This window comes from Pezoporus flaviventris, unplaced genomic scaffold (assembly GCF_033815535.1).
Source record: "Pezoporus flaviventris isolate CSIRO_AGI_PZ_B2104156 unplaced genomic scaffold, CSIRO_AGI_Pfla_v1 ptg000025l, whole genome shotgun sequence".
Classification (NCBI taxonomy): Eukaryota; Metazoa; Chordata; class Aves; order Psittaciformes; family Psittacidae; genus Pezoporus; species Pezoporus flaviventris.
Window position 1 is genome coordinate 8811875 of NW_026892573.1, and position 24779 is coordinate 8836653.

Consider the following 24779-nt stretch of genomic DNA (forward strand, 5'->3'; position numbering starts at 1 on the left):
TTTCCCTCTGTTTATGCTTTGTCCAGATTATATGAAATTTTGTATATGAAAAGATAAGGTTAGAAGAACCTACTGTCCCGTATTTTCTTAGGAACTGGGTAATGCACAAGTCTCAGGGTGCTAATAAACCTGTTAACTGCTACTGTATAAAACTGCTGAGCAGTTGGTGATACTTATGTACGGTCAGTACCATGTAAATGAAATTATGGATTACAAAGCTGTATTGGCAGTACATAGAGATTATGAAAAGCTGGAAGAGCTTCTTAAAATAAGTTGATTGAGCTGGGGAAATACAGTATACTGACTAGGAGACTTTCTTACATTATACAAAAATGGTTAAAGAGAGTATGCAATCAGGAATTTGCTCAAGCAAGTGTTGACAGAGATGTCCCAGGAAGTTTAGAACAGATGAAAACGCATTTTAGTCTGGAAGAGAATTTTTCAACATTTAGACACCCGAAAAGTAGCCTGATTTTTTTTCCTTTTAAACAAATAGTAACAATCTTCTATTAACTTTAATTGAGCATTTAGCACTGTTGAAAAGCAGCTGATTTACTTGGCATGTAATATCTGCTATCCTTAAATTTTGTCACTGATGTGGCTAAAATTTCAAGCAACTTTTGAAAGAGTAACAGTGCCAGTGTTCTAGGTAGCACTGGCTTCCTGCTTGCCTTTTTCATTATCTGTGTCAACACTAAGTGACCCATGGTTATTTTCTAAATCATCATCATCAGATCCTCCAAGTCGTTTGAGAGGTAAACTCATCTTTTTTTCACCTGCTTGACCTTTATTTACTGAAAGAATGGAAGATTCCATGGTTCTCTCTGCTGGAGTAGTTGCCACTTTTTCCAGAGATTCCTGCAGCTCATGTCTGAGTTCATCTTCAGAATCTTCAAAATTCCTGTAAAGTAAACCAAGATACTTCTATGAATTCAATATATCTTTGTTACAAAGCTTTCTCCTTTTGAGGCCTTTCAGTTATCTTTTAAACACTTTATAAAGACCCTACAAGCAACACACATAATGTGAATGTTTCTTCTTTCTCTGTGAGATTGTTTACCTGTCTTTGTAAGATGGGAGAACAGGAGCTGCAAAGTCACATTAATACTTCTGCATAACATTTTTAATGACATCCTTGCCATGTGACATAATCATTTACAGAATTAAAAGTTAAATTAGCAGAGTCTGTAAAGCAAGTAAGTTTTATTCATGTATGAAATTAAAACAACAGAAGAAAAGGCAATGGAATTTGTCATTTCATTAAAACTGTTCAGTTACATGAATTTTTCTTCTGATGAGCTTGACTTACGTGTCTTCATCATCTGATCTTGGCTCAAGTCGGCCTTCATCAATAGTAACAGCAGAGTATGGTTCTGAATCATCTTCCTTGTTTTCTTTCAGAGGCAACCTAGTTAACCTCCCTTCATTTGTGTATTGGCTACCTATAAAAGTGTATGTAAAGTAATAGCAAACAGGTAACTGCTTGAATGTTTTTGTTGTCCAAATCACAATAACGTAAATACCAGGCTTCTGTTATTCTTGATCACACCTTTTAGTCACACCTGGTGTGTTTGGTAGACCATAACCATGGAACTATAAAAATTAAGTAAGAAAGGCAATCAGATGTTAGTATGTTTAAGTTCCCAACACAGGGATCTGCATTTTCAGTGGAAAACGTAGGGGAGTACTGCTTGGGAAAAACTGAAAAACACAGTTGAATGTAGTTATGGTTACCTAAAAATGCTCACTTTCAGAGACTGAAGGGCAACCCTACCCTGAAGATGGGACAACAATGCTAAGAGTCGTTTCAGTATAAAGACTAATTTCTGTGTGTCATCCAACAGAAATCTGTCAGTCTGGGTAATGTCAGCCTGAGTAGCAGGACAGAACTGGGTTTGAGAGAGCGCCATGTTCGAATAAATCTAACTGATAAAAGCAACAGCAATTAGAATACCTGTGTGACTTATTCTTGCTTTAGTCTTATGAACTGCTGACATTTGTGGAAAGTGGTTTGAATTTAATTTTGTTGGGGCATTTTAGTGTTTTTGTTTCTGTTTTTAATTTACAAGCAATTAAGCTAGTCTTAGGAGAGGAATTTAGTTGGCATGTTTAGCTGGTTTAGCCTTCAGGATGGTGCAGTTTTGTAAGAACTTGTTATGCTATGAGAAAACGTATATGAGGCATAATTATCAGGAGAGTGCTAACTGCACAATTGCAAATGAAAAAGGTATTTCTCACGATCCATTAAAATTGTTGAAACTTGGCATATTTGGCTGCCTTAAAAGTCCCATCATGCAATTACACATTCAAGTAGATTGGCAACTATGCATAAAACCATAATGTCTGGTTACATTTACAGTGTCTTTCTGTGGAAAATACTCTAGGTTTTTTAGCTAACAACTTTGATGCAAAGTAAATGTCATTTTTAAACCAATCTGTTACTTTGGGAAAGTGCATTGTAGTGTGAGTTCAAATCTATTTTAGTGTCAGCTGTATCAGCATGGACCACCTTGTAAAGTAAGACATCACTGTAGTTTCAGTCACCATGTACTACAGTTTACAGCTCTTCTACAGAAATACATGTATTTGTATAAATGTTTTTTACAGGCTTCTTCAACCTTAACAGTTGCAGGGACTAGATCTAGGTTTGTGGTACCTGCCAATATGCCAGCTGTAGTAGCTCACCTCTGTCACCAAAGCAAATAAAAGAATTACATATGAAAGTAATAACCAGTAAGTATGGCTTATCCTTTTCCCTGCTACTGAAAACAGTGACATCCTGAAAGAGGCCTTTCTCTTCTACAGGGCAGAGCAGTGGCTGCAGGGACAGGCTGCCTTTGTTCTTCTACTTAGCCAACTGCTTCTCATCACAGACCATGTGCCAATGGTAGAAGAAATAACACAGTAAAGTAAAACTTGCAAAATTTACAGTAACAAACATCCTACCTGTTTCTTCTCCAAGGTGCATGAAGGAATCATTAGATAGCTCTGCTTTGACTAAGATGTTCAGGAGTGCCCCTGGTGGTGTTCGTTTCCATTGCTTCCTGTTTCGTGGGATGTTTTCAGGCATAACAGTGTGATCAGCTGAAGAACGGCAAGGTTCTCAGGTCACTAAAGCATGAACGTAGCTTGATGCTGTCTTCTGTCAGATTCACACTTTCTAGTTTTGACACTGATTTCTTCCCCTTGGGTAATGCTGAAACCTAGGGTTTGGTTTTTTTTTAGCTTTATGGAATACTCCTGATTTTTTTATACGTATTTGATCTGATTAATACTGTAGAGAAAAAATAGTTGGGACTATTTAGCCCCAAAAAATTTTAACATCAGTTTTAATGTTCAAGTAACAGCTTATTAAGCCTGGAATAGACAGGCCTAAGTCATTGAGCAGTCCTTGCTCTCAAACTTGTTGGCTTCCTGAGGCTGAAAAAGCTTCTCTTTTGTCTAAGACAGAATGAACAAGAAGTGGCATATTAACAATAAGATGGGGAAAGACTTTTTAGCAGGGCCTGTTACAATAGGACAAGGGGTAATGGTTTTCAACTAAATGAGGGGAGATCCATTCTTCACAATAAGGGTGGTAAAATATTGGCACAGGTTGCCCAGAGAGGTGATGGATGCACCATCCCTGAAGACACTCAAGGCCAGGTTGGATGTGGTTCTGGGCAACCTCATCTAGATGTTCATTGCAGTGGGGTTGGACTAGATGACCTTTGAAGGTCCCTACCAGCCCAAACTATTCTATGATTCTAATATTCTGCTTTGTCTTCACTGTGCATGTAAACTCCTCAGATTATTTCTTGTGTGTCTGGGGTTCTGGGAGTATGCTGAATGCTGGAAGAGCTCCTTGGTTTCAGCAAACAGTCACTGGAGATGCCTGGCTGCCTGAGGAGATATGCACTGGTACTGTAAGAAACCTGCCATCGGCCTCTTCTGAAATGGAGCATCCCCACAGTCTCAGCTGTGTGCTCACGCACTTGGGGCTGTGTGGCAACACTAGTTTAGAGTAGCAGTATTAGTAGGAGAGTGGGAAAACAGAACTCCATCACATCCTGGGACGGCGTTGGCAACTGACTGCCCTAGTTCTTGTGTGTCAACTCAAGGCTTGAGGAAGTTGCACAGACTGGCTTTTTTAGCTGCTGTTACCCAGCCCACAGAGTGATTCATTAAATTCAGACCTTTTAATATGTATGAGCAGCACAACATGATTGCGATATTAGACAGAGGGGAAAATGACAACTGCATTCTATGGTTTAACACATACAATAACCTCAGTTATTACGAAGTCCTGCAATTAAAAGCTTGCCAGATCATGTGAATATTCTGGTATGGAATTTTTTGGGGCAAGGTCTGCAAGTAGCCTGGCTGAATTTTAGCAGCTCCCTACTTTCACTGAAAACCAAAACTTTCTTACCAAGTTCAATTTCAGCCGTAGCAGGTAATGCAGATGTGACATCAGCATCAGCTAAAAAATTCAGTGGTGTCTGAGGGGCTCCAGCTTGCCAACGTTTTCTGTTTTCTTTCCTATCATCTATGTCATTGTACTCTTACGGGAATTAAAACAGGAGGCAAAGTTACTTCTTTTTAAATAGATTTTAGTATAATTATAATAGTGTGTCATACCAAGAAACAGCTCATCAGATAAACTTGCTGTTTATCTGATAAAGTCTATAGCTTAAGTTACTGAATTTACCTAACTTCTATATAATTTTTCAGGATACTCATTGTTGCATTCACCAAGGAATACCTGCTTGGTATGCAGAGAGTTCTTCCAAAGCTCTTTCCACATGATCTTCATAAACTTCCACCAAGTTCTCCTTAAGATTCTCACCATCCACAAAAGTTAAAGTCTCACCGAGTTTATCTGGTACCTGAAGAAACAATAAGTTACTCTGGAAAGAGAAAATACATACAGTACATTAATCACTTCTCACTTTACTGTGCTTGCCAGCTATCCTCATGTATGCAGAGGAAATATGCGTAATAAAAAGTGAACCAGCAGAACTCAAAAGTCATGTCGTGATTTGTGTATCAGAAGGCTGCACGGGACTGAAGAGATGTGAAACCACAGAATGACAAAATAGTGCTTTAGAAATTAAGACTATACATACTAGAAAAAATTGTATTGTTGACGTTGCTATTACAAATACTTAAAAAATTTTAATACACTAATAAAAATCTTCATAGGCAGCTATTACATGTCAATCAGCCACAAATGTCATTTTAATAAATGAAATCCATAATGTCTGTGGTCTCACTTCGACGTTTTCTAAATATCATCTGGTTCATCACAATATTATTCTAGATTTGTGACACAGTACTAGTGAAAAGAAACAGAAGTATATTAAAACAATTTACAAATTAAATTTGGCATTTGCAGACTAACTCAATTTTGAGATGAATTCTTCCCCTAAAGGCCAGTTTACAAAATTTAAATATCTGCACTCCTTCATCTTTTACCATGTGAAAGATTGACCCAGATATCATACAATTTTCTTCTAAGCAGTTATCCTCTTGAGCAAGGTCAGATCTATGCAATATGTCAACAAATCCTCCATAGGAAGCTTCATTGTAATGAAAGCAGAGGATGAAAGTAATGGAAAGAAAATCTAGATCATGGAGCTACTGTTGTGGTTTCAGATTACTAATGTAAATCCTTTGAATATAACTACCTCTGCTTCTTGAACGCTGTCCTCCTCAGGAACACATACATCTAAATTAATTTCAAACTTTACTCCTCCCTAAAGAAAAAAATCACACACTTAAGTAATTTATTTTATCAAATAAAAACATTTAAATAAATGTACACAATTTATATGGGAGTACAAACTTGAAAAATTATTCTTGTATTGAAAATAACTTTTATTTAACAATATTTTTCTTCTATTTAACAAGATCAGAGTAGAGCAAACTGGACAAAAGGAGACTTCTCTAAATATAGTTTATGGCTATTTTCAAAGGATTGCACCCACTTTTGATTTTAAGGAAAGGTGTCTTTGATAATCATTTAATTCAAATCCTTGCAATACACAGCAGTTGGTTCTTAGAGCTGGTTCTCAATGAGTATTAAAATTTGAATACTGTACTGCTTCTCTGCAATATTTCACAAAAGACCTTTAGTCCACTTCACAATGATCTTATGGTCAGAAACCTTCCTGGTATCATCTTATGTGCATTTCTATTCAATTCCCATCCCCTTCAAGAATTTAAAAAGCACCATAGAGAATAATGTTTTATAACAAAATGTTAGAAATTTAGCATACTGACTTCACTTAAACTTTGACTAAACTTGAGTTCCCATACGCTACTAGTGGAGTTTGGTATAAAGATGAGAGGTAGGGATTGATTACTGTCTGGGAATATCTAAAGGGAGCCTCCCTCAAATTATCAGAAAAGCTCATTTATTTTCTTATTGATTCTATCTTCTCATACAAACTTGCAAACAGTAGACCACTGTCCTGGGTTCAGCAGTAGCAGTCATTTTTCTCCTTCTTGGTAGATGGTGCAGTGCAGTGTTTTGACTTTCAGCTCGGGAACAGAGCTGATAGCGATGTTTTGGTTTGGCCAAGGACTTTGTGAGCCTCATGCTCTGTCGGGGAGGAGGGGAAGCCAGGACTAAGCAGAGACAGGACACCTGACCCAAACTGACCAAAGAGGTATTCCATACCACAGCACGTCATGCCCGGGATGTAAGTGGGAGTTAGGCGGAAGGGCTGGGAGACTGCAGGGTTGGAGGAGGTATGGGTCGGTGCTTGGTCAGGCCTGTGGGGTGAGTTATCAGTTGGCTGGTGGTGAGGTGTTGTATTTTCTTCCCTTGTTATTTCCTTTATCATTGTTATTATTGGTAGTAGCAGTAGTGATTTGTGTTATACCTTAGTTACTAAACTGTTCTTATCTCAACCCGTGGGAGTTGCATTCTTTGCAATTCTCCTCTCCGTCCCTCCGGGAGCAGGGGGAGGGAAAGAAGTGAGGGGAAGTGAGTGAACAAATTGCCTGACTGGGTTTAAACCACGACAACCACTCCTGACTGACTCTCAGGTAACTTGATTTCCAGAGCTACCGTGATAACACAATCATTTGAAATGTACAGACATAAGAAGAAAATGGAAAAAAATACAGCAGTAAGGATGGATACCTTTGTGTTGTGTTTCTTTTCTAAGATTTTTTGGTCTTGCGTATCCTGGAGTCTGACTTGTTTAAAGGTTTTTTCCATGTCCTGGAAGGAGAAAAAAAGCCCAACTTTAAAATGCACTCTTTGGCACTAGAATATGTGTATACCCTGTGAAAAAAAAGACTTGTGTAAGTCATAAATTTAGTCACTGATTCCCTTGTACATATATTTGTCAGAATATTCCATTCTTTGTCAATTCTGGCTTATCTGGCAAAAATAAAAATAGGCCACCTTGCATAAAGTGCAAAAATGATATTTCAGAAACCTGTGTTTGGACAATACAGTACTGTGTCAATAAATAAATGCTACATCTTTTATTTTTTATGATCATATTCAAAATTACTCAGGCTGAACAGTGCAGTCATCCTACACCACGTAAGGCAAACCCTGACTGAAGAATCCTGATAGCTAGATCAGAGCTGCCTTTTCTTCAGATTAGACTGGGAATTTGCAAACTGAGATTAATTTGCATCAATTCAGACTTTTATTCATTTCACTTGAAGAGAAGTGGACTTCTTGTTGCAGAAGGGCATGTGTCTGCAAAGATCATCTGGTGTTCACAATGCCAATATTGCAAAGTAAAAGTGGAACAATTCTGAAACTCCATTCCAGTAGCTGCTTTGGTAGTATTTGATGAGAAAGAAGCGAAGGAGTACTGTAGCTGGAAAGCTTTCACTCTGCCTCTTCCTCTTGCTTCCCCCAGATTTTTTGTTTAAGTAAGGACTCCACATAAAACTGGATTCTAACTTCGGACATGGTGCTACACTGGACTGTCATGAAGTGTTGTATTTTCTGCACAGAATTCTTGTAGAGGTTTGCACTGTGAGTGGCTTCTTCTTAAGTTCACTCAGAGAGCAATGAAAAGAAAAATACCACAAAAAGAAATCAAGTAAAAGTACATCCTTACATTTACAGATGGAAAATAATTACCAGAACAACTCAGGACTCTGCCAAAGAAACTTTCCAAGCTACTCAAGAAGGAAACCTAGGGAGACTTTCCAACATGGTGGAAGGATCAGGTGAGATTTGAGCTTTACCACTCTTCAGATTTGTCACAGAGAGTGAATCAAAGACCTTTAAGGACTTGCACAAAAAATACTGTTTAGACTAGGAGATAGTACCTATACCTGAAGCGATTCTTTTCCTGTTAAAGCTGCATCCTCAGTTTCAGACTGGTCCTCAGCTTTCCCTTGCCTCACAAGATAGGTTTTATCTTGTATTTTTCGATTCTCCTAGGGAACATTTTTATAAAATTTCAATTTCTAATTAAGTGTACTGGCTTAAACAAGAAAAAGGAAGTACGAGTGTGTGTATGTTTGAGCTCTGTTACCTGGTGCACTCCTGCTCTAACTCTGAAATCTTTTATATCGCGGTGGTATTCTTCTCGAATTCTCTGCAATTGTTTCAGGTACTCCTGTTATAAAACAGTGAGGTAGAACACGTGTATTAGAAATACATACAGAAATAACGGTAGCTAAACAAAATACTCTATGAATAGCACACTGTGTATGTATGAGAAAAAGGGATGTATCCTTTCCTGCCAATTTTAAAGACTGCTTGCTACTTCATATTAGAAGACATTTTTGAGTTATAACTTTTCCAGGCTTTAACCTTTTTGAAGCTTTTCAGACTATCTTGCTAGCATAACTGTAGAATTATATCTAAAGCAGCTAATTCCAAGAATAACCTAAGGATTGCCTGATGCTAAGGTTGCAACTCAGAAAGAAAGGACTGGAAATCAGAAGAACAAAAAAATTATGTAGTATGCAGCAACCTGCTCCCCGAAATGAAATGAAACCTGGAAATCTTTTATTCCAGAAGCTTCAACATTCCTATGGATGCTCTTTCCTTTTTGCTTTGCTGCAAAACCTTCAAATTTGGCCAAAATATCATTTCTGTGTTAAGAACATCTCATTTTATGAAGAGTCATAACATAGTGTTTTATGAGAGTCTATCCTAATTTGCTCATCTTTCTTACAATTGGACTAATCTGTAAAATTTCTTCCCTTTTTTTGGCATATTTAGTACAGACTTTGCTGAACTAAACAGCAACAGTTGCTGAAGAATGTGTACATGATGAGTATATTGCTGTTCCAAAGTCTGACCATTATGTACAAGTTATTATATTCACCCTTATTTTGGCATTTTTTAATAAATCAAACATAGAAAGATTAAAAGTATTTATGTATGTTCATGTAAGAAAGAAGTGTCAGTTTGTTTTCTCTGTCACCCAAAAGCAAAACCAGGAAAATATATTGCTTCTGTATATAATATTCTCCCAAAGTTATAATATGCCAAGCGAAGTAGGATGCATCACATGGTATTATATCACATTCTAAATGTCATCATATGACTGATGAACAATGAATATACATAAATGAATATTTTATCTGATTTGTGAATGTGAGGCTCTATTGTCCTCCAGCAATAGAGGATCTGTTGTCCTCTGTTCAGTGACGTAACTCCTCCGATCTCAGTTGAAGTGAAACTAAAATCAAGGCCGTGGTTTATGTAATTTTTATGGACATCAACTTTTGTGCAAGTCTTCAGTAGTTTATGTAAGATGGAACCAGATAAAAACAGCGTATATTATCCTAGTGTTCAGATGGAAAAGAATCAAATCTGACATATAAAATGCTATTGTCAAGGAGTGTAAGAAGACATCTTTAAGCAGCTAAGGAAGATATTTCACTTACCTGTTCTTTCATTTCTTTCTTTCTAGATATGTCCTGCTGATGGTTTTTGAGATGTTCTTTCTTTACTTTCTGCTGCTCTATTTGGTCATGATACAGGTCAACAGAGGATGGTCGCAGTCCCTGTGGATGTACAGATATATCCCAGACAAAGGAATTCCTTCACTGCTCACTCAATTCAGTCTCCCTCTCCCACTGAAGAGTGAAGTTAAGTCAAGTGTGTATTTTTCGAAAGAAAAAGTTCCAGTAGAATTTTATATTGCTGCAGTTTTCTATTAGAAGATGAAACCTCAATATGAGTGTTGTGGAGCAGATCAGGGAGTTCGCTAGAGCAGAACTTTCTACCTGTCAGTATTACAGTCTGCTGTTAGGAATCCATCTTTTGGATTTTCATTCATTTCCTCTTACAGATTTTATTCTATGATTCAGTATTTACTTACCAGCTGTTTTTCCACTTTAATCTTGTACTGTTGAGCTTCAAAACGCCTTTGAAGATATTCTGCAGGCCTGAGAGATGTCCATATACTACATTTTATTTCACAGACTCACTATCTTCTGCACAAATAATTCTCTATAGGTTCTATCACATACAAAAAAACCCAGACCTCTCTTTGTACTACAAATATGGATAAAATATGGATAAATATGGCACAACAGTAAAATCAGAAAAAGTAATCATCCATTTCAGGCATTCCCCTTCCTATGACTTCAGTTATATTTGCCTTCTGAAGAGTGCAGCAAAGTCGTTTTATTGATAGATGGTATGTGAAAGTGTTAATGAAAATAAAGATGGTGTTCCTGATCCTCAAAATAAGTGAAAACTGTCACAGTGGAGGTTGTATATTCAACTTTTCTATTTCTTTCTCCCCTGTTTTGTGGTTACTAAATATTTACTTTTTTTTTTTTTTATACAATAATCCGCAGTCACTTGTAAGCTCCCTGATTTCTATTTGGTTTATTTCCTATCTTCGGAATCCATTTATGCCCCAGAAGACTTTGTCCTTAAATAAGGCACTAGAAACTCAGCTCAGACAAGATGTTCTAAAGCTTAACTGAAACATTCTAAACACTGTTGTCATTGAATGAAAACTAACAATTTGGCCAACCTTAAAAGAAGTATCCAGAAGTGGGCAGTATTAAAGATACCTTACCTTCCTTTCTCAAGGCTTTCAAAACTCATCCACACCAATGGCCAATCTTGGAATGAACGGGCTATCTCAAATTTAATAAAGTACCTTTACTTCGTAAGAGAAAAGTTTTGGAGTAAACAAACTGCTAGAGAAAGGGGTGTTGCACCTGAAACTGAAATACAAGCTCTGGAGGGAAAAAAAAAAACCAACATTTCCATGGCCTGCCTTTCACTCTGTTCCCTCAAGTGGAGAGCTGCTTGTGGTCTTTATATTGATCTGATCCCAGAGGGAAAGACAGTACTTATCCTTAGTACAATTAGAAAGTCTACAAAAAGCCTGTGTTTTACTTCTCACACAATAAAATGCTGAGATTGGGGAGACATTTTGATAATGAATGTCAAACATCAGGACAATATATTCAGACGGCACCTCTGGATACACAGAAACAGGAGTTACGTTGTTGCACAATTAACCTTATGTAAGAAAAATAACGAAGACTAAGCAAAGAACAATTACACTGGTTGATCCATGTCCAGTGTTATCTAATCAGGAAGGCTGATAACTCAAAACATGCATGACAGTTCCCCACTAATAAACAGAGAAAAGTTTACCAGTCAAGTGCTGGTGGTGGAGGTGCAACTTGTCCTTTTAGTTTGTAATATTCCTCAACTCTTTGGCTGACATTAGAAAGCTCATAAGGTGCATTAGCCCTCCTCTGCAAGTTGTCAAGCTTATCATAGTAATGACCATAATGGCCATGTGCTCTAGTATTTTCTGGCTCCTCTGCCATCTTAAATCTGGAGGTCTGTGTCTGAAAATATAATAAAACATGTTAATTTACCTGCCTTCATTTGCATCAGTACAAGCTTGAATTAACTTCCTGTCCTCCCCAGTGTAAGTTGCACAGTAATACACACTGGTATGGTATAGTTAGTGTAAGTTTTTCCAAATCCTTTCACATATAAACCAGAAACTTCCTAACTTTTCAGGGCTTTATATAATCTTACAATTGTCATTCCCTTCTCCCCTGTTCCATCAACTCCTGTCATTAAGCAGCAGCCCATATTGTTGCGAGAGTCAATCAGCTTTGTACTCTGTAGTGTCATTGCCCTAGAGTCACTTCATTGTTCTGAAACCTAAAGCACTGAATTTATTTCAGGGAATATCATTTTGATATGTGAGAGCAAGGGGAACCTGGGATGTCGTTTGGGGCAGTGTATGCATTGATTGCTGCTTTCAGGGGATGTAGTTTGGGGCAGTGTATGCATCGATTGCTGCTTTCAGGGGAGCACTGTGGTACTCCACCATGTCTTTCATTATATGCCTGTGGGAGCTTGCCTTTCATTTCTCAACATCCTTACTGTGAGGAAACATCCCTGTGTTTCCACTATCTCTTCTATTTGTCATAGAAACAATGGAGAGAAGGTGCCACTGCATGGCATAAGCATGGTAAGGCATTCACAAACATTTCCATGGTAGAAACACTATACGGTGTATGACAAAAATGCTGAATTTTGCTTATTTTCTTAAATAAATTAAAAAACATCAGAGTATCCCATCCACAGATGATAAACACAGTAACTATTCCTCCCTGCTTTCCCTTTTAGAAACACTAAAACCAGGCTTATCTACCCATGGTATAGTCCAGATTACAGTAGAATATAAATTCCTATCTTTGTAAGAAAATTTTCCACTGGCAGTAATGTTCCCAAGGAAGAGGTAACCTCAAAAAGTGTTTATCTTATCCCTTATTGAAATAAGTTTTACAGGATGGCACCCAGAAGTATGGCAACCCCAAGCAACAGGGAGTACAAATCAGGCCATCCGAATAAATGTAAAAGGATTGAGAGGACTGAGAACTATGACCAGTGGAGCAGGTGCCCTGGTGACTCAGGCCATGTAAAAGCCTGGGGCACTAAATGCCTTTTTTGCCTCAGTCTTTATTAGCAAGACTGGCCTCCTGGAATTTCAGGCCACTGTGACCAGGGTGGAGAGTCTGAAGCAAGGAAGTTGTACCCTTGGTGTAGAAGTATTAGATTAGAGAATACATAAGCAGATTGCCTTGCCTTCTGAAGATGATTAAATATTATGAGAATGTGGATGCACAGTACCTGAAAAATAGGCTGTTGCCCTCTTGAAGGAGGTTTCAATTCATTTCTCTGAAATAATTCCTGTTTCTTGACAGGCACCACCATTCCAGATTCTGGAGAAACTTGGTCCTGGGCTCTCCTTTTCTGAAGTTTATCTGTTTTTTAACAATAACATATGAAAAGGTTCTATTTTGTCTTCTCTATATGATTAGTGATCATGTAGTTGCAAAACACAGTAATGTGCTTATACACAACAGGTTAGGCTAACAAGCTGTCCTTTCACCATCACCACTATGATCATCATGCTTCACACCTCCTAGGAATTCTGCCTTTCATTCTTAGAATGACAGGCTTTTGAAAGCATTATGATTTGTCACACTCATGTAAAGTGTATCTTATTGACTAGTTTTGCAAAGCACACTGAATAAAAAGGAGACATCTATAAACTAAACCACTGATTTCATGCTAGTACCAAGAACAGAAAACAGGAGGTCTGATTCATTGGAGGCTAGGTGACTACCTGCTTAGGCATTCCCTTTCTAAACCTTGGTATTTTACAAATCACTAGAAAATGTTACAGTACTTGTGAAATTTGGAAAGAAGGGATGAAAAGTGAAAAATTCACCTTGTCAGTTCCCCATGTAGGAGAGTACAATTATACCATTCCCGTTTGGTCAGTAAGTATTCTGCAAATACTTAAGCTGCAGTAAGGAAAAATAGTGTCTTTGCTAGCATGAAGTCATTTCTAACTGAGGTTTAAAACTTCCCTCAGTAATGACTGTGAGAGTATCATGTCTGGGAGATAAAATCTATACAAATTATGAGTAATATATGACCATAGATATTTTTAAAAATTACTGATTTAGATGTTCAGGTGCCTCTGTCTAAATTGAATTAGTCCTGAAGGCAGATAATTGAAAATAAGCTGCAAAATAACATGGGTTCCTACACTTCAAAAGAACTTTTTTTTTGGAGGGGGAGGAGGGGAAAGTCTATAGTGTAGTAAAGTAACTACATAGGTTTATTTTCACAAATCCGTTTGAACTGCTTTGATATCCAAAGATAAATTTAAGGAATAATTATGACATACTGAAGAATATAAAATTAGGAAAAGGTCATGCTCCCAGAACTATGCCAGATGTTCAGCAGTTCATACAGAGATAGAATTTAGTCTCATTCATGTTTTCTAAGAATGTACATACATAATCTGGTCTATCAATGAGCACTAAATCCAAATAGAGTTAATTGTCCCTCCCAGTTTAATCTAATTTATAATATTTTGTAAAATATTTTTATTATTTTGTAAAAACATGTTTTGCACAGATTTTTGCATTTTTGCACATAGCTTGGTAAAATTAAGTCAGGATATTTTTCATGTGACAGACTTAAACTGCATCTAGACCAAAGCCTCTCAGTTTTGTAAATTTTATTCTTAAAAGAATTAAGCCTAATGTTTCAGCACTTTCCCACAGCAGCTTTTCTAGCTGAAAACTGCTAATGAGTTAGTCTTAAAGCTGTCTTTTCCTGAACAGGACAGTGATGCACTGTCTGGTGTGTTTCCTCTCTTGCACTTCTCAATTTTTATGTTTGTGCAAAACTCTTGTATCCAAATGTGCAATAAAGGCTGCTGGAAAAAGTTATAGCCATCACATGCATCATAACTAAGAAATGCTAGTGTAGAATTAATGTTAAATAATACTATCATTACCTTGTATCATCTTGGCTCCAGACTGTGATGCTGAAGGACATTTTCTATGTATCACAGTATGACTGAGTTCTTCCTGTATTAGCTATGAGAAAAAAGGTATCTGATTGATAGAACTGTTTGTACTTCTTCAATGCAGTGTTCCCTCAGCAAGCAGCAGTACAGGCACTTACCTCAGGGGGCAAATACCTGAGAATGAGCTTCTGCAAGAAGGGCTTCCTTAGAATAGAATTAATAGATGGTCGATCTCTTGGAGATACTTTAAACAACTGGGAAATTAATATCCTCAGATCATATGAGTAGTTCAGAGACACTGGGTGAAAACGGCCTCTGCAAATCTTCAGCATCAGCTGGTGCAAACTATTGCCTTCAAACTTAAAATGAAAACAGTAAGAAGAGGACAGTAAGTACTGTTGGTTGGAAATGATGGACTAGACACCCGAACTTGAAAAAACGTTCTTGCTGACAGAAGCCCTGTGCTATGCAATCTCCTCATACTTTCTTTCTTACTAACTATAGTTTGCTGTGTAAAATTAATATATCCACTATCTGATTGTATTTTCTGATTACATTCTCCTTGTTTCAATTGCACAACTTAGAAGGTCCAACAGCTTTTGGACCTGGAAAAGTTTTACTCCTACTGTGCTGTCATACAAGAACAGAGAAGCAATTTTTCCAGAATGAAACAAGTTTTATTTTACTAAAAGCTGTCAACAGAGACCTGCATACATAGCCTTCACCTTCAACCAAACATAGCGTTCACCTTCAAAACATCCCTCTGCCTCTGCATTCTGTGTTCTCCCAGGCACTGATCCTGATTTTTAACAACTGAAGCCACTCAGATAAATCAGCACTCTGAATTCAGATCTCTTCATAGGTCAGCAAAAATAATTTTCAAAGCAAATTCTCATTTTATTGACATGGCTGTTTTGAAGGAAGCGTAGCCAAAATTTGCCTTAGCTTCACTTGCGTTTCCTGTCTACATCAGCATCTGGTCCCTGCCTTCAAATAAATGGGCAGCAATACAGAATAAACCACCTAATATTTGTAAGAAGTAACATTAGTGTTTTCTCACTTTGTGAAATCTGAAATTTTCCTCAGCAGTACTCCCTTGCTCTGAGGTCAGCACAGCTGCTGTCCCTATTAGTACTGTTCTTCCTTCAACATCCAAGCTCAGTAAATTGTCAGCTTCTGCTTTGTGCAGGACTGACCCTTTTCCTATTGTTGGGATTAGTCTTCGCTGTGTTTCCTTCTCCACATAATACTCATAGGCTGAGAATTATCTGAGCATCAGATCAGGCTGAGGAAAACACAGCTTCCTGAAAATACTATGTTGGTTATATTCTGACATGAAAAAATATGTTTAGGAAAATGCTTCTGGGGACACAAACTGCTTTCTGGGGGAATGTGGGTTTCAAACTCTTTAATAAATACAGATTGCTAATTTTAAATAAAAATAAGTGAAATTATATGCCAAAATCCTAACCTTGAAGTTTGGCTTTAGTTCTTTTTATTGTTCATCTGCCTTTTGAAAGATTTTAGTATTTATTGAAATACTAAATATATATTTGCTGTGTGTATACACACACACATATATGCAAGTTGCAGAAATGCAGTATAATGCTTTGTACTTTAATATGCACAAAACAGACACACTGTGAAAAATTAAGCACTAGCAGTCATTCTTTAATATCAATAAATAAGCTGAAAGAAAGCCTAACAGCTGACTATGAATACTATTATTACTATAGTTTTTCTAGGCTGTCCACTACCTGTTTCAATAGTATGATAATGATTTGAATCTCTGATACTTACAGGATGCTTTAGTGCACATAGCTCATAAAGCACACAGCCAAGAGACCAAATATCTCTGTGAATAAAAAGGAATTAAAGTTTCAAGGAAAAGACTATAATATTTCCATACATGTAATCAGTACCTCTTCTCAGCTCTCAGTTTTATTAACATTATTGCATCAGAGATTAATAGTGGTGCAAATTTTAATTTTTCTTAAGATGCACTGAAAAGAACAACTGGACATTTCTTTTTAGCTGTGGTACCAATGTTTCTGTGATACCTAACTACATACTGCCATTATCATTGGAAAAGGCACATGATGTAAAGAATACCTGCTTCATATTCCTAGCAGGATGAAGGGCAAAGCTATCTCCAGCTGAGTTGCTAGTTAAGGAGACAATAAGGGAGTAAACTTGTACAGCAATTAGAGCTGAGATGCTAGTCTTGGCTCCAGAACATTTGGTGTTCATCACACCTCCCACACACACACACAGAGAAAAGGGTGTAGCTCAATCAGCTCCTGACTTTTCAGTGCTTCTCATCTGGTATTTTGTGTTAAGCCTGGGTAAGCCTTTAAAATTCTCAGACATATTTGTCTTTCCTGCAAGTAGCTACTGTGGAGTTCCAGAATTGCCAACCTAGCAGCTTTCCTTCTAGTGTATTTTTATAAATTACAAGTAAGTGTACCAAAAATTCATGACCTTGGAACTGAAAAAATCCATACTTGCATTGGTCACTACATGTTGGAAACACAGAAGGAAATTTAGTATTTGATGAAGAACCAGATAAAGCAAAGGAAAAAAAAATAATCTACTTTACATTTCACACCACTACTAACAAGGAGTATTAAAAGAGGATTAGATTTAAGTTTAAAGTACAAGTAATTTTATAAAAACAAAAAATATATTTATGTTAAGCCTTTAGATGAATCATAACAGATTCGTGATTATTCTAGACACTGTGAGTTAAAATATTACTGAGTGTTGTACAGTATAACACAGTTATTGTATATTGTACACAGTAATACAAGACTTCACAAGGGTGACACATGAAATTCCCAGTGCCCTGCAAAATACTGATTTAAACCATGACATTGCTAAAATAAGTTATCTTGTGCCTGCATGCCCTCACACATAAGCATGTGAAGGAAAGACAGAGACTTACGTTTTATTGTTGTATGGTTGATTTTCACAGATCTCAGGTGACAGATAATAGGGGGTCCCTACACAGGTATGAGCAAACTCTGTAGTGCTAATGAAACACAAAGAACAAAAATGTTTATACACGGAATACATCCTATACCTAACAAAAGTCCAGTTGCTAGAATCAGAATAGTTAGGGCTGGAAAGGAACTTAAGATCATCTAGTTCCAACCCCCCTGCCATGGGCAGGAACACCTACCCTAGACCATGTCACCCAAGGCTCTGTCCAACCTGACCTTGAACACCACCAGGGATGGAGCATTTACCACTTCTTTGGGCAACCCATTCCAGTGCCTCACCACACTCACAGTAAAAAACTTCCTCCTTATACCTAACCTAAAATTCCCCTGTTTAAGTTTAAACCCACTGCCCCTTGTCCTATCGCTACAGGCCCTGATGAAGAGTCGCTTCCCAGCATCCTTGTAGACCCCCTTCAGATATTGGAAGGCTGCTCTGAGGTCTCCACGCAGCCTTCTCTTCTCCAGGCTGAACAGCCCAAACTTTCTCAGCCTGTCTTCATACGGGAGGTGCTCCAGCCCCTTTAGCATCCTACTAGGCTAGACACATCTCTTATTTCATGGCATGTGTTAGCATAACAGAAAAATCATAATATCAGGCATTTTGTTTCCCAGACCTTTTGAACAAGCCCAATCCACAAGCAATTTGCATACTCAGGTTACATTCAGACTGCTCATAACCAGTCCTACCTAGTGTAGGTCACAGACTAATTAAAAAAGGTGCTTACCTGTTCAACTGTCTTGCTATGCCAAAGTCCCCAAGCTTTGCTACCTTTCCATTATTGCTAAGAAAAACATTCTGCAAAAAACCCCAAAACTCACATGTGAAAATTAAACATGGCAGAGCTTCTTAAGCATATTTTTCAAGACAAAAAGTACGCCCTCTCAGTACCAGTTTTACTACCTGTGTTTTTACATCTCTGTGTAAAATCTTCTTGTCGTGAATATGCTTCAAGCCCAAAGAGATCTGCACAAACCAACTCAGAATCTGGAGTGGAAGTTAAAGGGAAAAGATACCTATAAATTCGCGTGAATTTAACGTCCAATAGGGCATCTTACTGAAATACATTAAAAAGATATGATAAAATCTAAAATATGTAGAGCATATACATGTAAAATATCAAAAATAATATTTTTTCAATTAATGCCATAGACTTTTCCTTTCCTTTTTTAGTGCTATCACAAAACTAAACAGAAAGAGATACCTGTTCCACTTTCACCACCCCCATCAGGTTTTCACTGGCTGTGACAGGACAAGTACTTGAACAAAGACTCGCATCAAAGAACAGAAAGAATACTAGACCTTTATTTAGAGATGAGGGAGTTCAAATAACAACTAAGACAGAATTGAGAAATGTCTTCTTAATCCACAGTGGCAGAAGTCATACCACCCAGTTATCACATTTGTACACTTACTAAATGTGGTTCACTAAAAAACAGTATGAGTGGTGACCAAAGGGAGCTATGAAGATACCTGTATACTAAGTAAGCACAAAGGTTTATCCTTTGTTGTTGACATAGAACAGCTCTTAAACATACATTTAATATACATGTGTTTTATTGCACAAGGGCATTCGGACTTAATTTGGAAACAAAATTACAATGTGATTATATGCTTCTCTATTTAGGAAAATTGATGGTCATGAAAGACTTCGATTCAAGTAATAATCTTCTATTCAGTAATGCTTCACATTAAGCGTATGATTTCCTGAATAGGGATGATGCCACAAATGGGACTTTCTTAAGCATACATTAGAAAATATGAAGATATTTTAATGACATAATGTTATATTGGGTAATTTGCTTTCCTTTCTTAATTAGCAAATGTTATCTTTAGTTTCTATAATCTGTTTTTATGTCCATACTTCATTTGCCCTTCTTTGAACATATATTATTTTATCTCATTGTCAAGGGCATTGCATGTATTGGTTTTCTCTTGTGTTTTCATGATCTGTAGTTTTGTCCTATCTTTATTTTCTCTCATGTTCTCCCTACCTCTAGTGTGACTCCCAATAGGATCTTAAAATTCATTATTACTGAAGTAATTCACTTCCAATTGGCTTCTACAGTAAGGAGTTCCTCTTTTACAATTGAAGCAAAAAGAAGAGTCACAATACTACTTCCTTTTTTTTTTCCACTTCTGTGCTTTAGAGTATATTTCCACTAATAGACTGGATACTATTTATGTAGTCTCTACATACATTTTCATTACGGCTGCAAAAGTAGAAAACTATGCATGATTAAATAACCTCAGAATTCAGTACACTAAGTCAAATACATAAGAGAAAATTTCCTTCAGAAAGCTACACTACCATTTAAAAGATAGTCTTTATGGCTTATTAAGTATACTACAAAGTGCAGCCACAATGGAAGGAGCAGTGAGAGGAAAGGGGGATAAAAAATGTCATCAAAATTATAGTAATGAATTAAATTAAGGTCTTAAAGTAGTATAAAAAGCAAGCTGTAAGATTCCATTAAAATTACCAGTTTCTTTAAAACATGCAGTTATTTTAACAGGCCAGAAAAGAAACAGTTGCTAGTACTGGATAAATCAAACCATGTGTTTTACATAGTAAGTCCTTTCCTCTAAAGAGAGGTTCTTTTACCTGGTCCTCGTCAAACAGCACTCCATGCTGCATATTTATCCGCATCATTAAGTCTCCACCATCACAGTATTCCATCACAATATAAAGCTTGTTATTTTCTGAAAAGTATAATTTTTCCTTTATTACTCATTAATACAGCAATAAATTATTTTTATTTTATAAGGTACTTGTTTCAAACAGGGGTAGCTAATCTTCTATCTACTCCTCCCTTTCAAAGAGTAAACGAGAAAAAATGGATACTTCCAGTGAAGCTTGATGCAAAAACTAAGATACAAAAATATATTTAAACAGAGACTTACCAAAATATTAAATACATGAGAAAACTCCCAAGAGACCACACTGATAGAAAGACAGATGTTCTTACAGGCAATGCTTAGCATAATGCTTCATAGTTGGGATTGTTTCCCAATAATTACTAAGTATAGAGTTAGGCTTAGGGGAAAGGTTAGAAGCAGATAGTGTCCAAACAGTAGAAATAAACAACAGGGACTATTTTATATGGAATATCACCCTATTCTTACCACTCTGAGATCCAGAAAACCACCAGATTTATGTGTCCCTTCAAAAATTTACAGTCCTGATCACAGAAAACAATCTGAACACAAACCATAACATTAATTACATAAGGCATTGCTTATGACAGCCATCAGCAGGAAAAATAAATACAGGGAAATAGCTCTTATGGAGAACAGACTTTGTTCTGTCTCTTTCAGTCCTGAAGAATTCTGTATCCTTGAGTGGTCCCTCAAAATATTGCTTAAGAAAACAGGCCAACAGGACTTCTTTCTTGCTATACTCAAAAGCTCTCTTCTTTTATTGACTCTCCCAAAAAATTCTCATTAAATTCTGGAGTCCTATGACGATCAAGACTAAAGTTCAGCTTAAACTATGCAGACACTGCAGGATGTAGCATTTATGCCATGATACCTTAGGTCTCCCGCACACACATGAAGAGGGCAAGTGATGACTGAATTTGTTACCTCATGGTCACTTTTAGGACTTGGAACCTGTCCCCACTGGTAAGTAAGAGGTTGAGGATAGGCTTAAGTTTGGGCAAAATTAGGAAGGTTGGTTTCGCTCCTTTAATCACAAAACAAACAAAAATTTTAAGAATAAACCTTGCAAAGAAGCATAGAAGGTTACAATATTTGCATGCTTCATCTTGGCCAGAAGAATTACTTCTTTCTGAGAGGCTTCTTTTTCTTTCACAGGCATCTGCAAAGAATTAAGAAACTATATGCTAGCAATGATATATTTAATTCTTTACAAAAAAAGTTACATTGTTATCAAACCATTCCCACAAATACGAAAAGACAGTGTACCAAGGTGATGCAAAAGCAGGTGTATGCTTGGAAACATACTGGAAGGAGCAAAGTCAAGCCAAATTATGACATTATACAAGCAGGCAAATGTCTGCCTTTAAACTTTTTATACAAATGCTATTACTAAGCCAGCTGATGGATAGAGTTCAACCCTGAAGTTGAACTTCCTTTAAGTACTTGAAGAATAAGGATCTAGATGACTGTATTTCTAATATGGGTGATCTCAAAAGAATAAAAAGACAAAAAGTTCTTCATTTTACTGGTGCTACAAATTTTTGTAACACTTTGGGCAAACTTTGCCCTGTTATGTTAAAAGGAAAACTATTTGGCTCATTGTGATCACACTTCCATCAATATAAGTTCTTAAAAATTCATGTCTCTCAGTATCCATCCATCAAAATGTCCTCTTACATTTATAATAAGTTTCTTAACCTCAGGAAATTAAAAGGTTTAGATAAATGGATCACAGGATTGTGATTTGTTATTTCAGAGGCAATAGTTCCGTTGCAGTTGAATCCGTTACAATAAAATCTGAATTAGATAGTGTCTGGCATTGAACATAGAGAAAAGTTTTTGAAAGAACAAAAACGAGTAAGAAGTAAACACAATTTCAAAATATGTATTTTGTCTATGCTTGTAAAATCCTTATATTAGCACAGAGTACAGTCTTCAGAAAGTTTAACTCTATATAATGAAGATAGAACTACAAAGGAAATAAAATATAACCCAAGTTCATACCCCTGCTGAATGCAATTAACACAATCAGGTAAATAACTGCTGTTACCATCTGGGGTTTGTTGTTTTACCTTAGTTAAATCGATCTCTTTGATAACACACTGCTCATTATCCACTTTTACTTTTGCCAAGAATATTTTGCCAAAAGATCCTTCTCCAATTTTTTTAATGATTTCATATTTATCCATGATGTCTTCACCTTAAAGCAGTGGCTAAAACAAAGAAGTCCCCAAATTAGTATTGCACAATTAGTGCTCTAACAGTCATTTGTGCTATTGAAATAGACACTACCTTTTAAAACTATCATTTTTATCACTGCCTTTTATAGTTTATCAAATTTTTATTACTGCTACTGATCCTTCCTAAAAATGTCATCTCCTGGAAGTCTGCAAATTATTGTGGATCTGAACTTTCAATAAGCAGCAAGTTTACGAGTGTCTCATAAAGAGAAGCTTGAAGCTTAGTTTTAGTACACCCTAAAGTTAAAACATGAGGCAGTAGAAAGTACTATGTGAGATTATATGATTTTGGGACTCATTATTTCCTGAAGTTAACAATACTGTAGAGTTGTTCTTTTAATGAAGGAAAAAAATTAAGTAATGTGCTATTTCATGTTGATTCAGTTGAAACTGATGTGATCTAATGTTGGCAGCAAGATGAACAGCCACTGCGCTCTGCAGGGGACCATAGCCAAGTGCAGTTGGGCACCAGCAGTCCTCTGGAAGCCTCTGACAGAAATGACAATGTCACCAGGTGCCTGCAACATATCCATACGCAAACCTACACAGCTAAACATAAGCAAACACTTTAAACTGTTCTTATTGGTTGGCCTGACTTTTAGAAAGGGAGGTTTGCTAAGATCTAGGCTTTTCCTGCCAGGAAGGCCAGGCAACCTCGGGAGCCCATGCAGGCTCTATGACAGGCGGTTCCTGAGGGCCACTTCGAGGCGCTGGCAGGGTGACCCTCAGGCAGTTACAGTTTAGGTGTTTGGGTCCAAGCCAGCTCCTGTTCGCAGTCGCGGGTGAGAAGCAGCACCTCGGCACAGCTGGGCCTCTCACACCGAGCCAGGATGCGCTGCGCTCCACGGCCTTGCCCCTCACCCGCCCGGCTGCCCGTAGTACAGCAAGGAGCCAAAGCCAGGCCCCGGGCACGGCTCGACAGACGTCACCCGCCGAGGTGATGGTGGAGGCGGCCACCGCCTCCCTCGCAGCGGGACCTACACGCGGATGGTGGTGTACAACCTCCTGCTCTGGGGCTGTGGGACCGGGACCGGCACCGCGGGTGGCCGAGGGAGGGGAATCCACCGGGGGTACCGCCGTGCTCGCCGCGCTGAGGAATCACGCTCTGCCGCTCTCCCCGCCCTGGCTGTGGTGCCGTCACCATGGCGACGAGGCGCGCCAGGCGGGCCGGCCTTGTCTGGGCCTCTCGTCCTTGTGGCCAGGCCCGGCTCCGGGAGACGCGGTATCTGCATGCGCTCGGCCGCGTTCGGAGCCCTAGCGCCCGGAGGAGGAGCGCTCCCCGGACCCTCACCCCCCCCGACGGAGGCTGGCGTTTGAAGCGGCGCAGCGGCGGAGAGCAGGAGGAGCGCTATTTCCCTCAGGCAAACCGCAACCACCTCCCTGCTTCGGGTGGCCAGTAACAGGAGTTGGGTGGCCCAAAAGAAAAGCCCGACTGCCTTGAATGCTCGGCGGAGCCTCACTTACCAACCTACGTGCAACAACTGATTTTCCTAAATCGAGTCTGTCTTGGCGGTGACAGTAGCTGGTAAATGATCTCTCCCTGTCCTTATCTCGACCCACAACCCTTTCATTGCATTTTCTCTCCCCTGTCCAGCCGAGGAAGGGAATGATAGAGCATCTTTGGTGGGCACCTGACATGCACCCGCCGCGATGTAGTTTTTCAGTACATAGTCAGGAAGAAAAACTTCACATATTTGCATAGTGTTGCACTATCTCTTTGAAATACAAGGGGGCAAGCAGAACAGCACTATTGGCACTAACGCTTTTAGCCTGAACATTTCTGCAGTTCTCTTACCAACTCCAGATACATTTGATATCTAGATTTGCTTAGTTATTATGCAAGTGTTCTAGGTAAAAAAGTTGTCTATGCATTTTACACCCTCAGTTTTGTGATACAGAAAAGACTAAAATAATTTAATGACCACAACTATTAACAATAATTTAGATTACAAATACTATCAAGCCTAACTTCACTTACTGTAGGTAAATCTGAGCATTCAGTCACTGTGTTTCAATAACACTTTCAGAATGGCAACATGTTTTGAAAAATATACTCAGTATAGCTGAGCCAGTCTGT

At 38.0% G+C, this 24779-nt stretch overlaps 1 protein-coding gene across 5 annotated transcripts; it reads right to left on the reverse strand.

The window, feature by feature from the left end:
• Positions 1 to 86: 86 nt before the first annotated feature.
• On the reverse strand, positions 87 to 24351 carry NEK5 (NIMA related kinase 5). Of its 5 annotated transcripts, none has more exons than XM_061457427.1 (22): positions 24167 to 24351; positions 21525 to 21621; positions 20407 to 20504; positions 18705 to 18788; positions 18529 to 18599; positions 17746 to 17832; positions 16602 to 16656; positions 14960 to 15160; positions 14790 to 14871; positions 13103 to 13236; positions 11603 to 11802; positions 10302 to 10368; positions 9865 to 9984; positions 8499 to 8582; positions 8296 to 8400; positions 7133 to 7213; positions 5670 to 5738; positions 4745 to 4868; positions 4412 to 4543; positions 2940 to 3084; positions 1310 to 1417; positions 87 to 901 (listed from the first exon to the last, which is right to left on the reverse strand). In XM_061457427.1, exons 1-22 carry the CDS (start codon positions 24338 to 24340, stop codon positions 646 to 648), a joined length of 2574 nt encoding a protein of 857 aa, XP_061313411.1. In that variant the 5' UTR covers positions 24341 to 24351; the 3' UTR covers positions 87 to 645. The 5 variants fall into 5 exon arrangements, with proteins under 5 accessions (XP_061313411.1, XP_061313410.1, XP_061313409.1 ...); XM_061457426.1 differs by having other exon boundaries at positions 1310 to 1421; positions 2947 to 3084; positions 4745 to 4889; XM_061457425.1 differs by having other exon boundaries at positions 4745 to 4889.
• Between the last annotated feature and the right edge of the window lie 428 nt (positions 24352 to 24779).

What these genes read in the sequence shown, in the direction of transcription:
- NEK5 (XM_061457425.1), bottom strand. Translation starts at nt 24,340, where the DNA reads ATGTCAGGTGCCCACCAAAGATGCTCTATCATTCCCTTCCTCGGCTGG. An exon ending in ACAGAGATGTAAAAACACAG is followed by an intron (nt 18,600 to 18,704) that starts GTAGTAAAACTG and finishes GGTTTTTTGCAG; the next exon opens with AATGTTTTTCTTAGCAATAA. An exon ending in GGAGAAGAAACAGGTAGGAT is followed by an intron (nt 1,418 to 2,939) that starts GTTTGTTACTGT and finishes AAATGAAGGGAG; the next exon opens with GTTAACTAGGTTGCCTCTGA.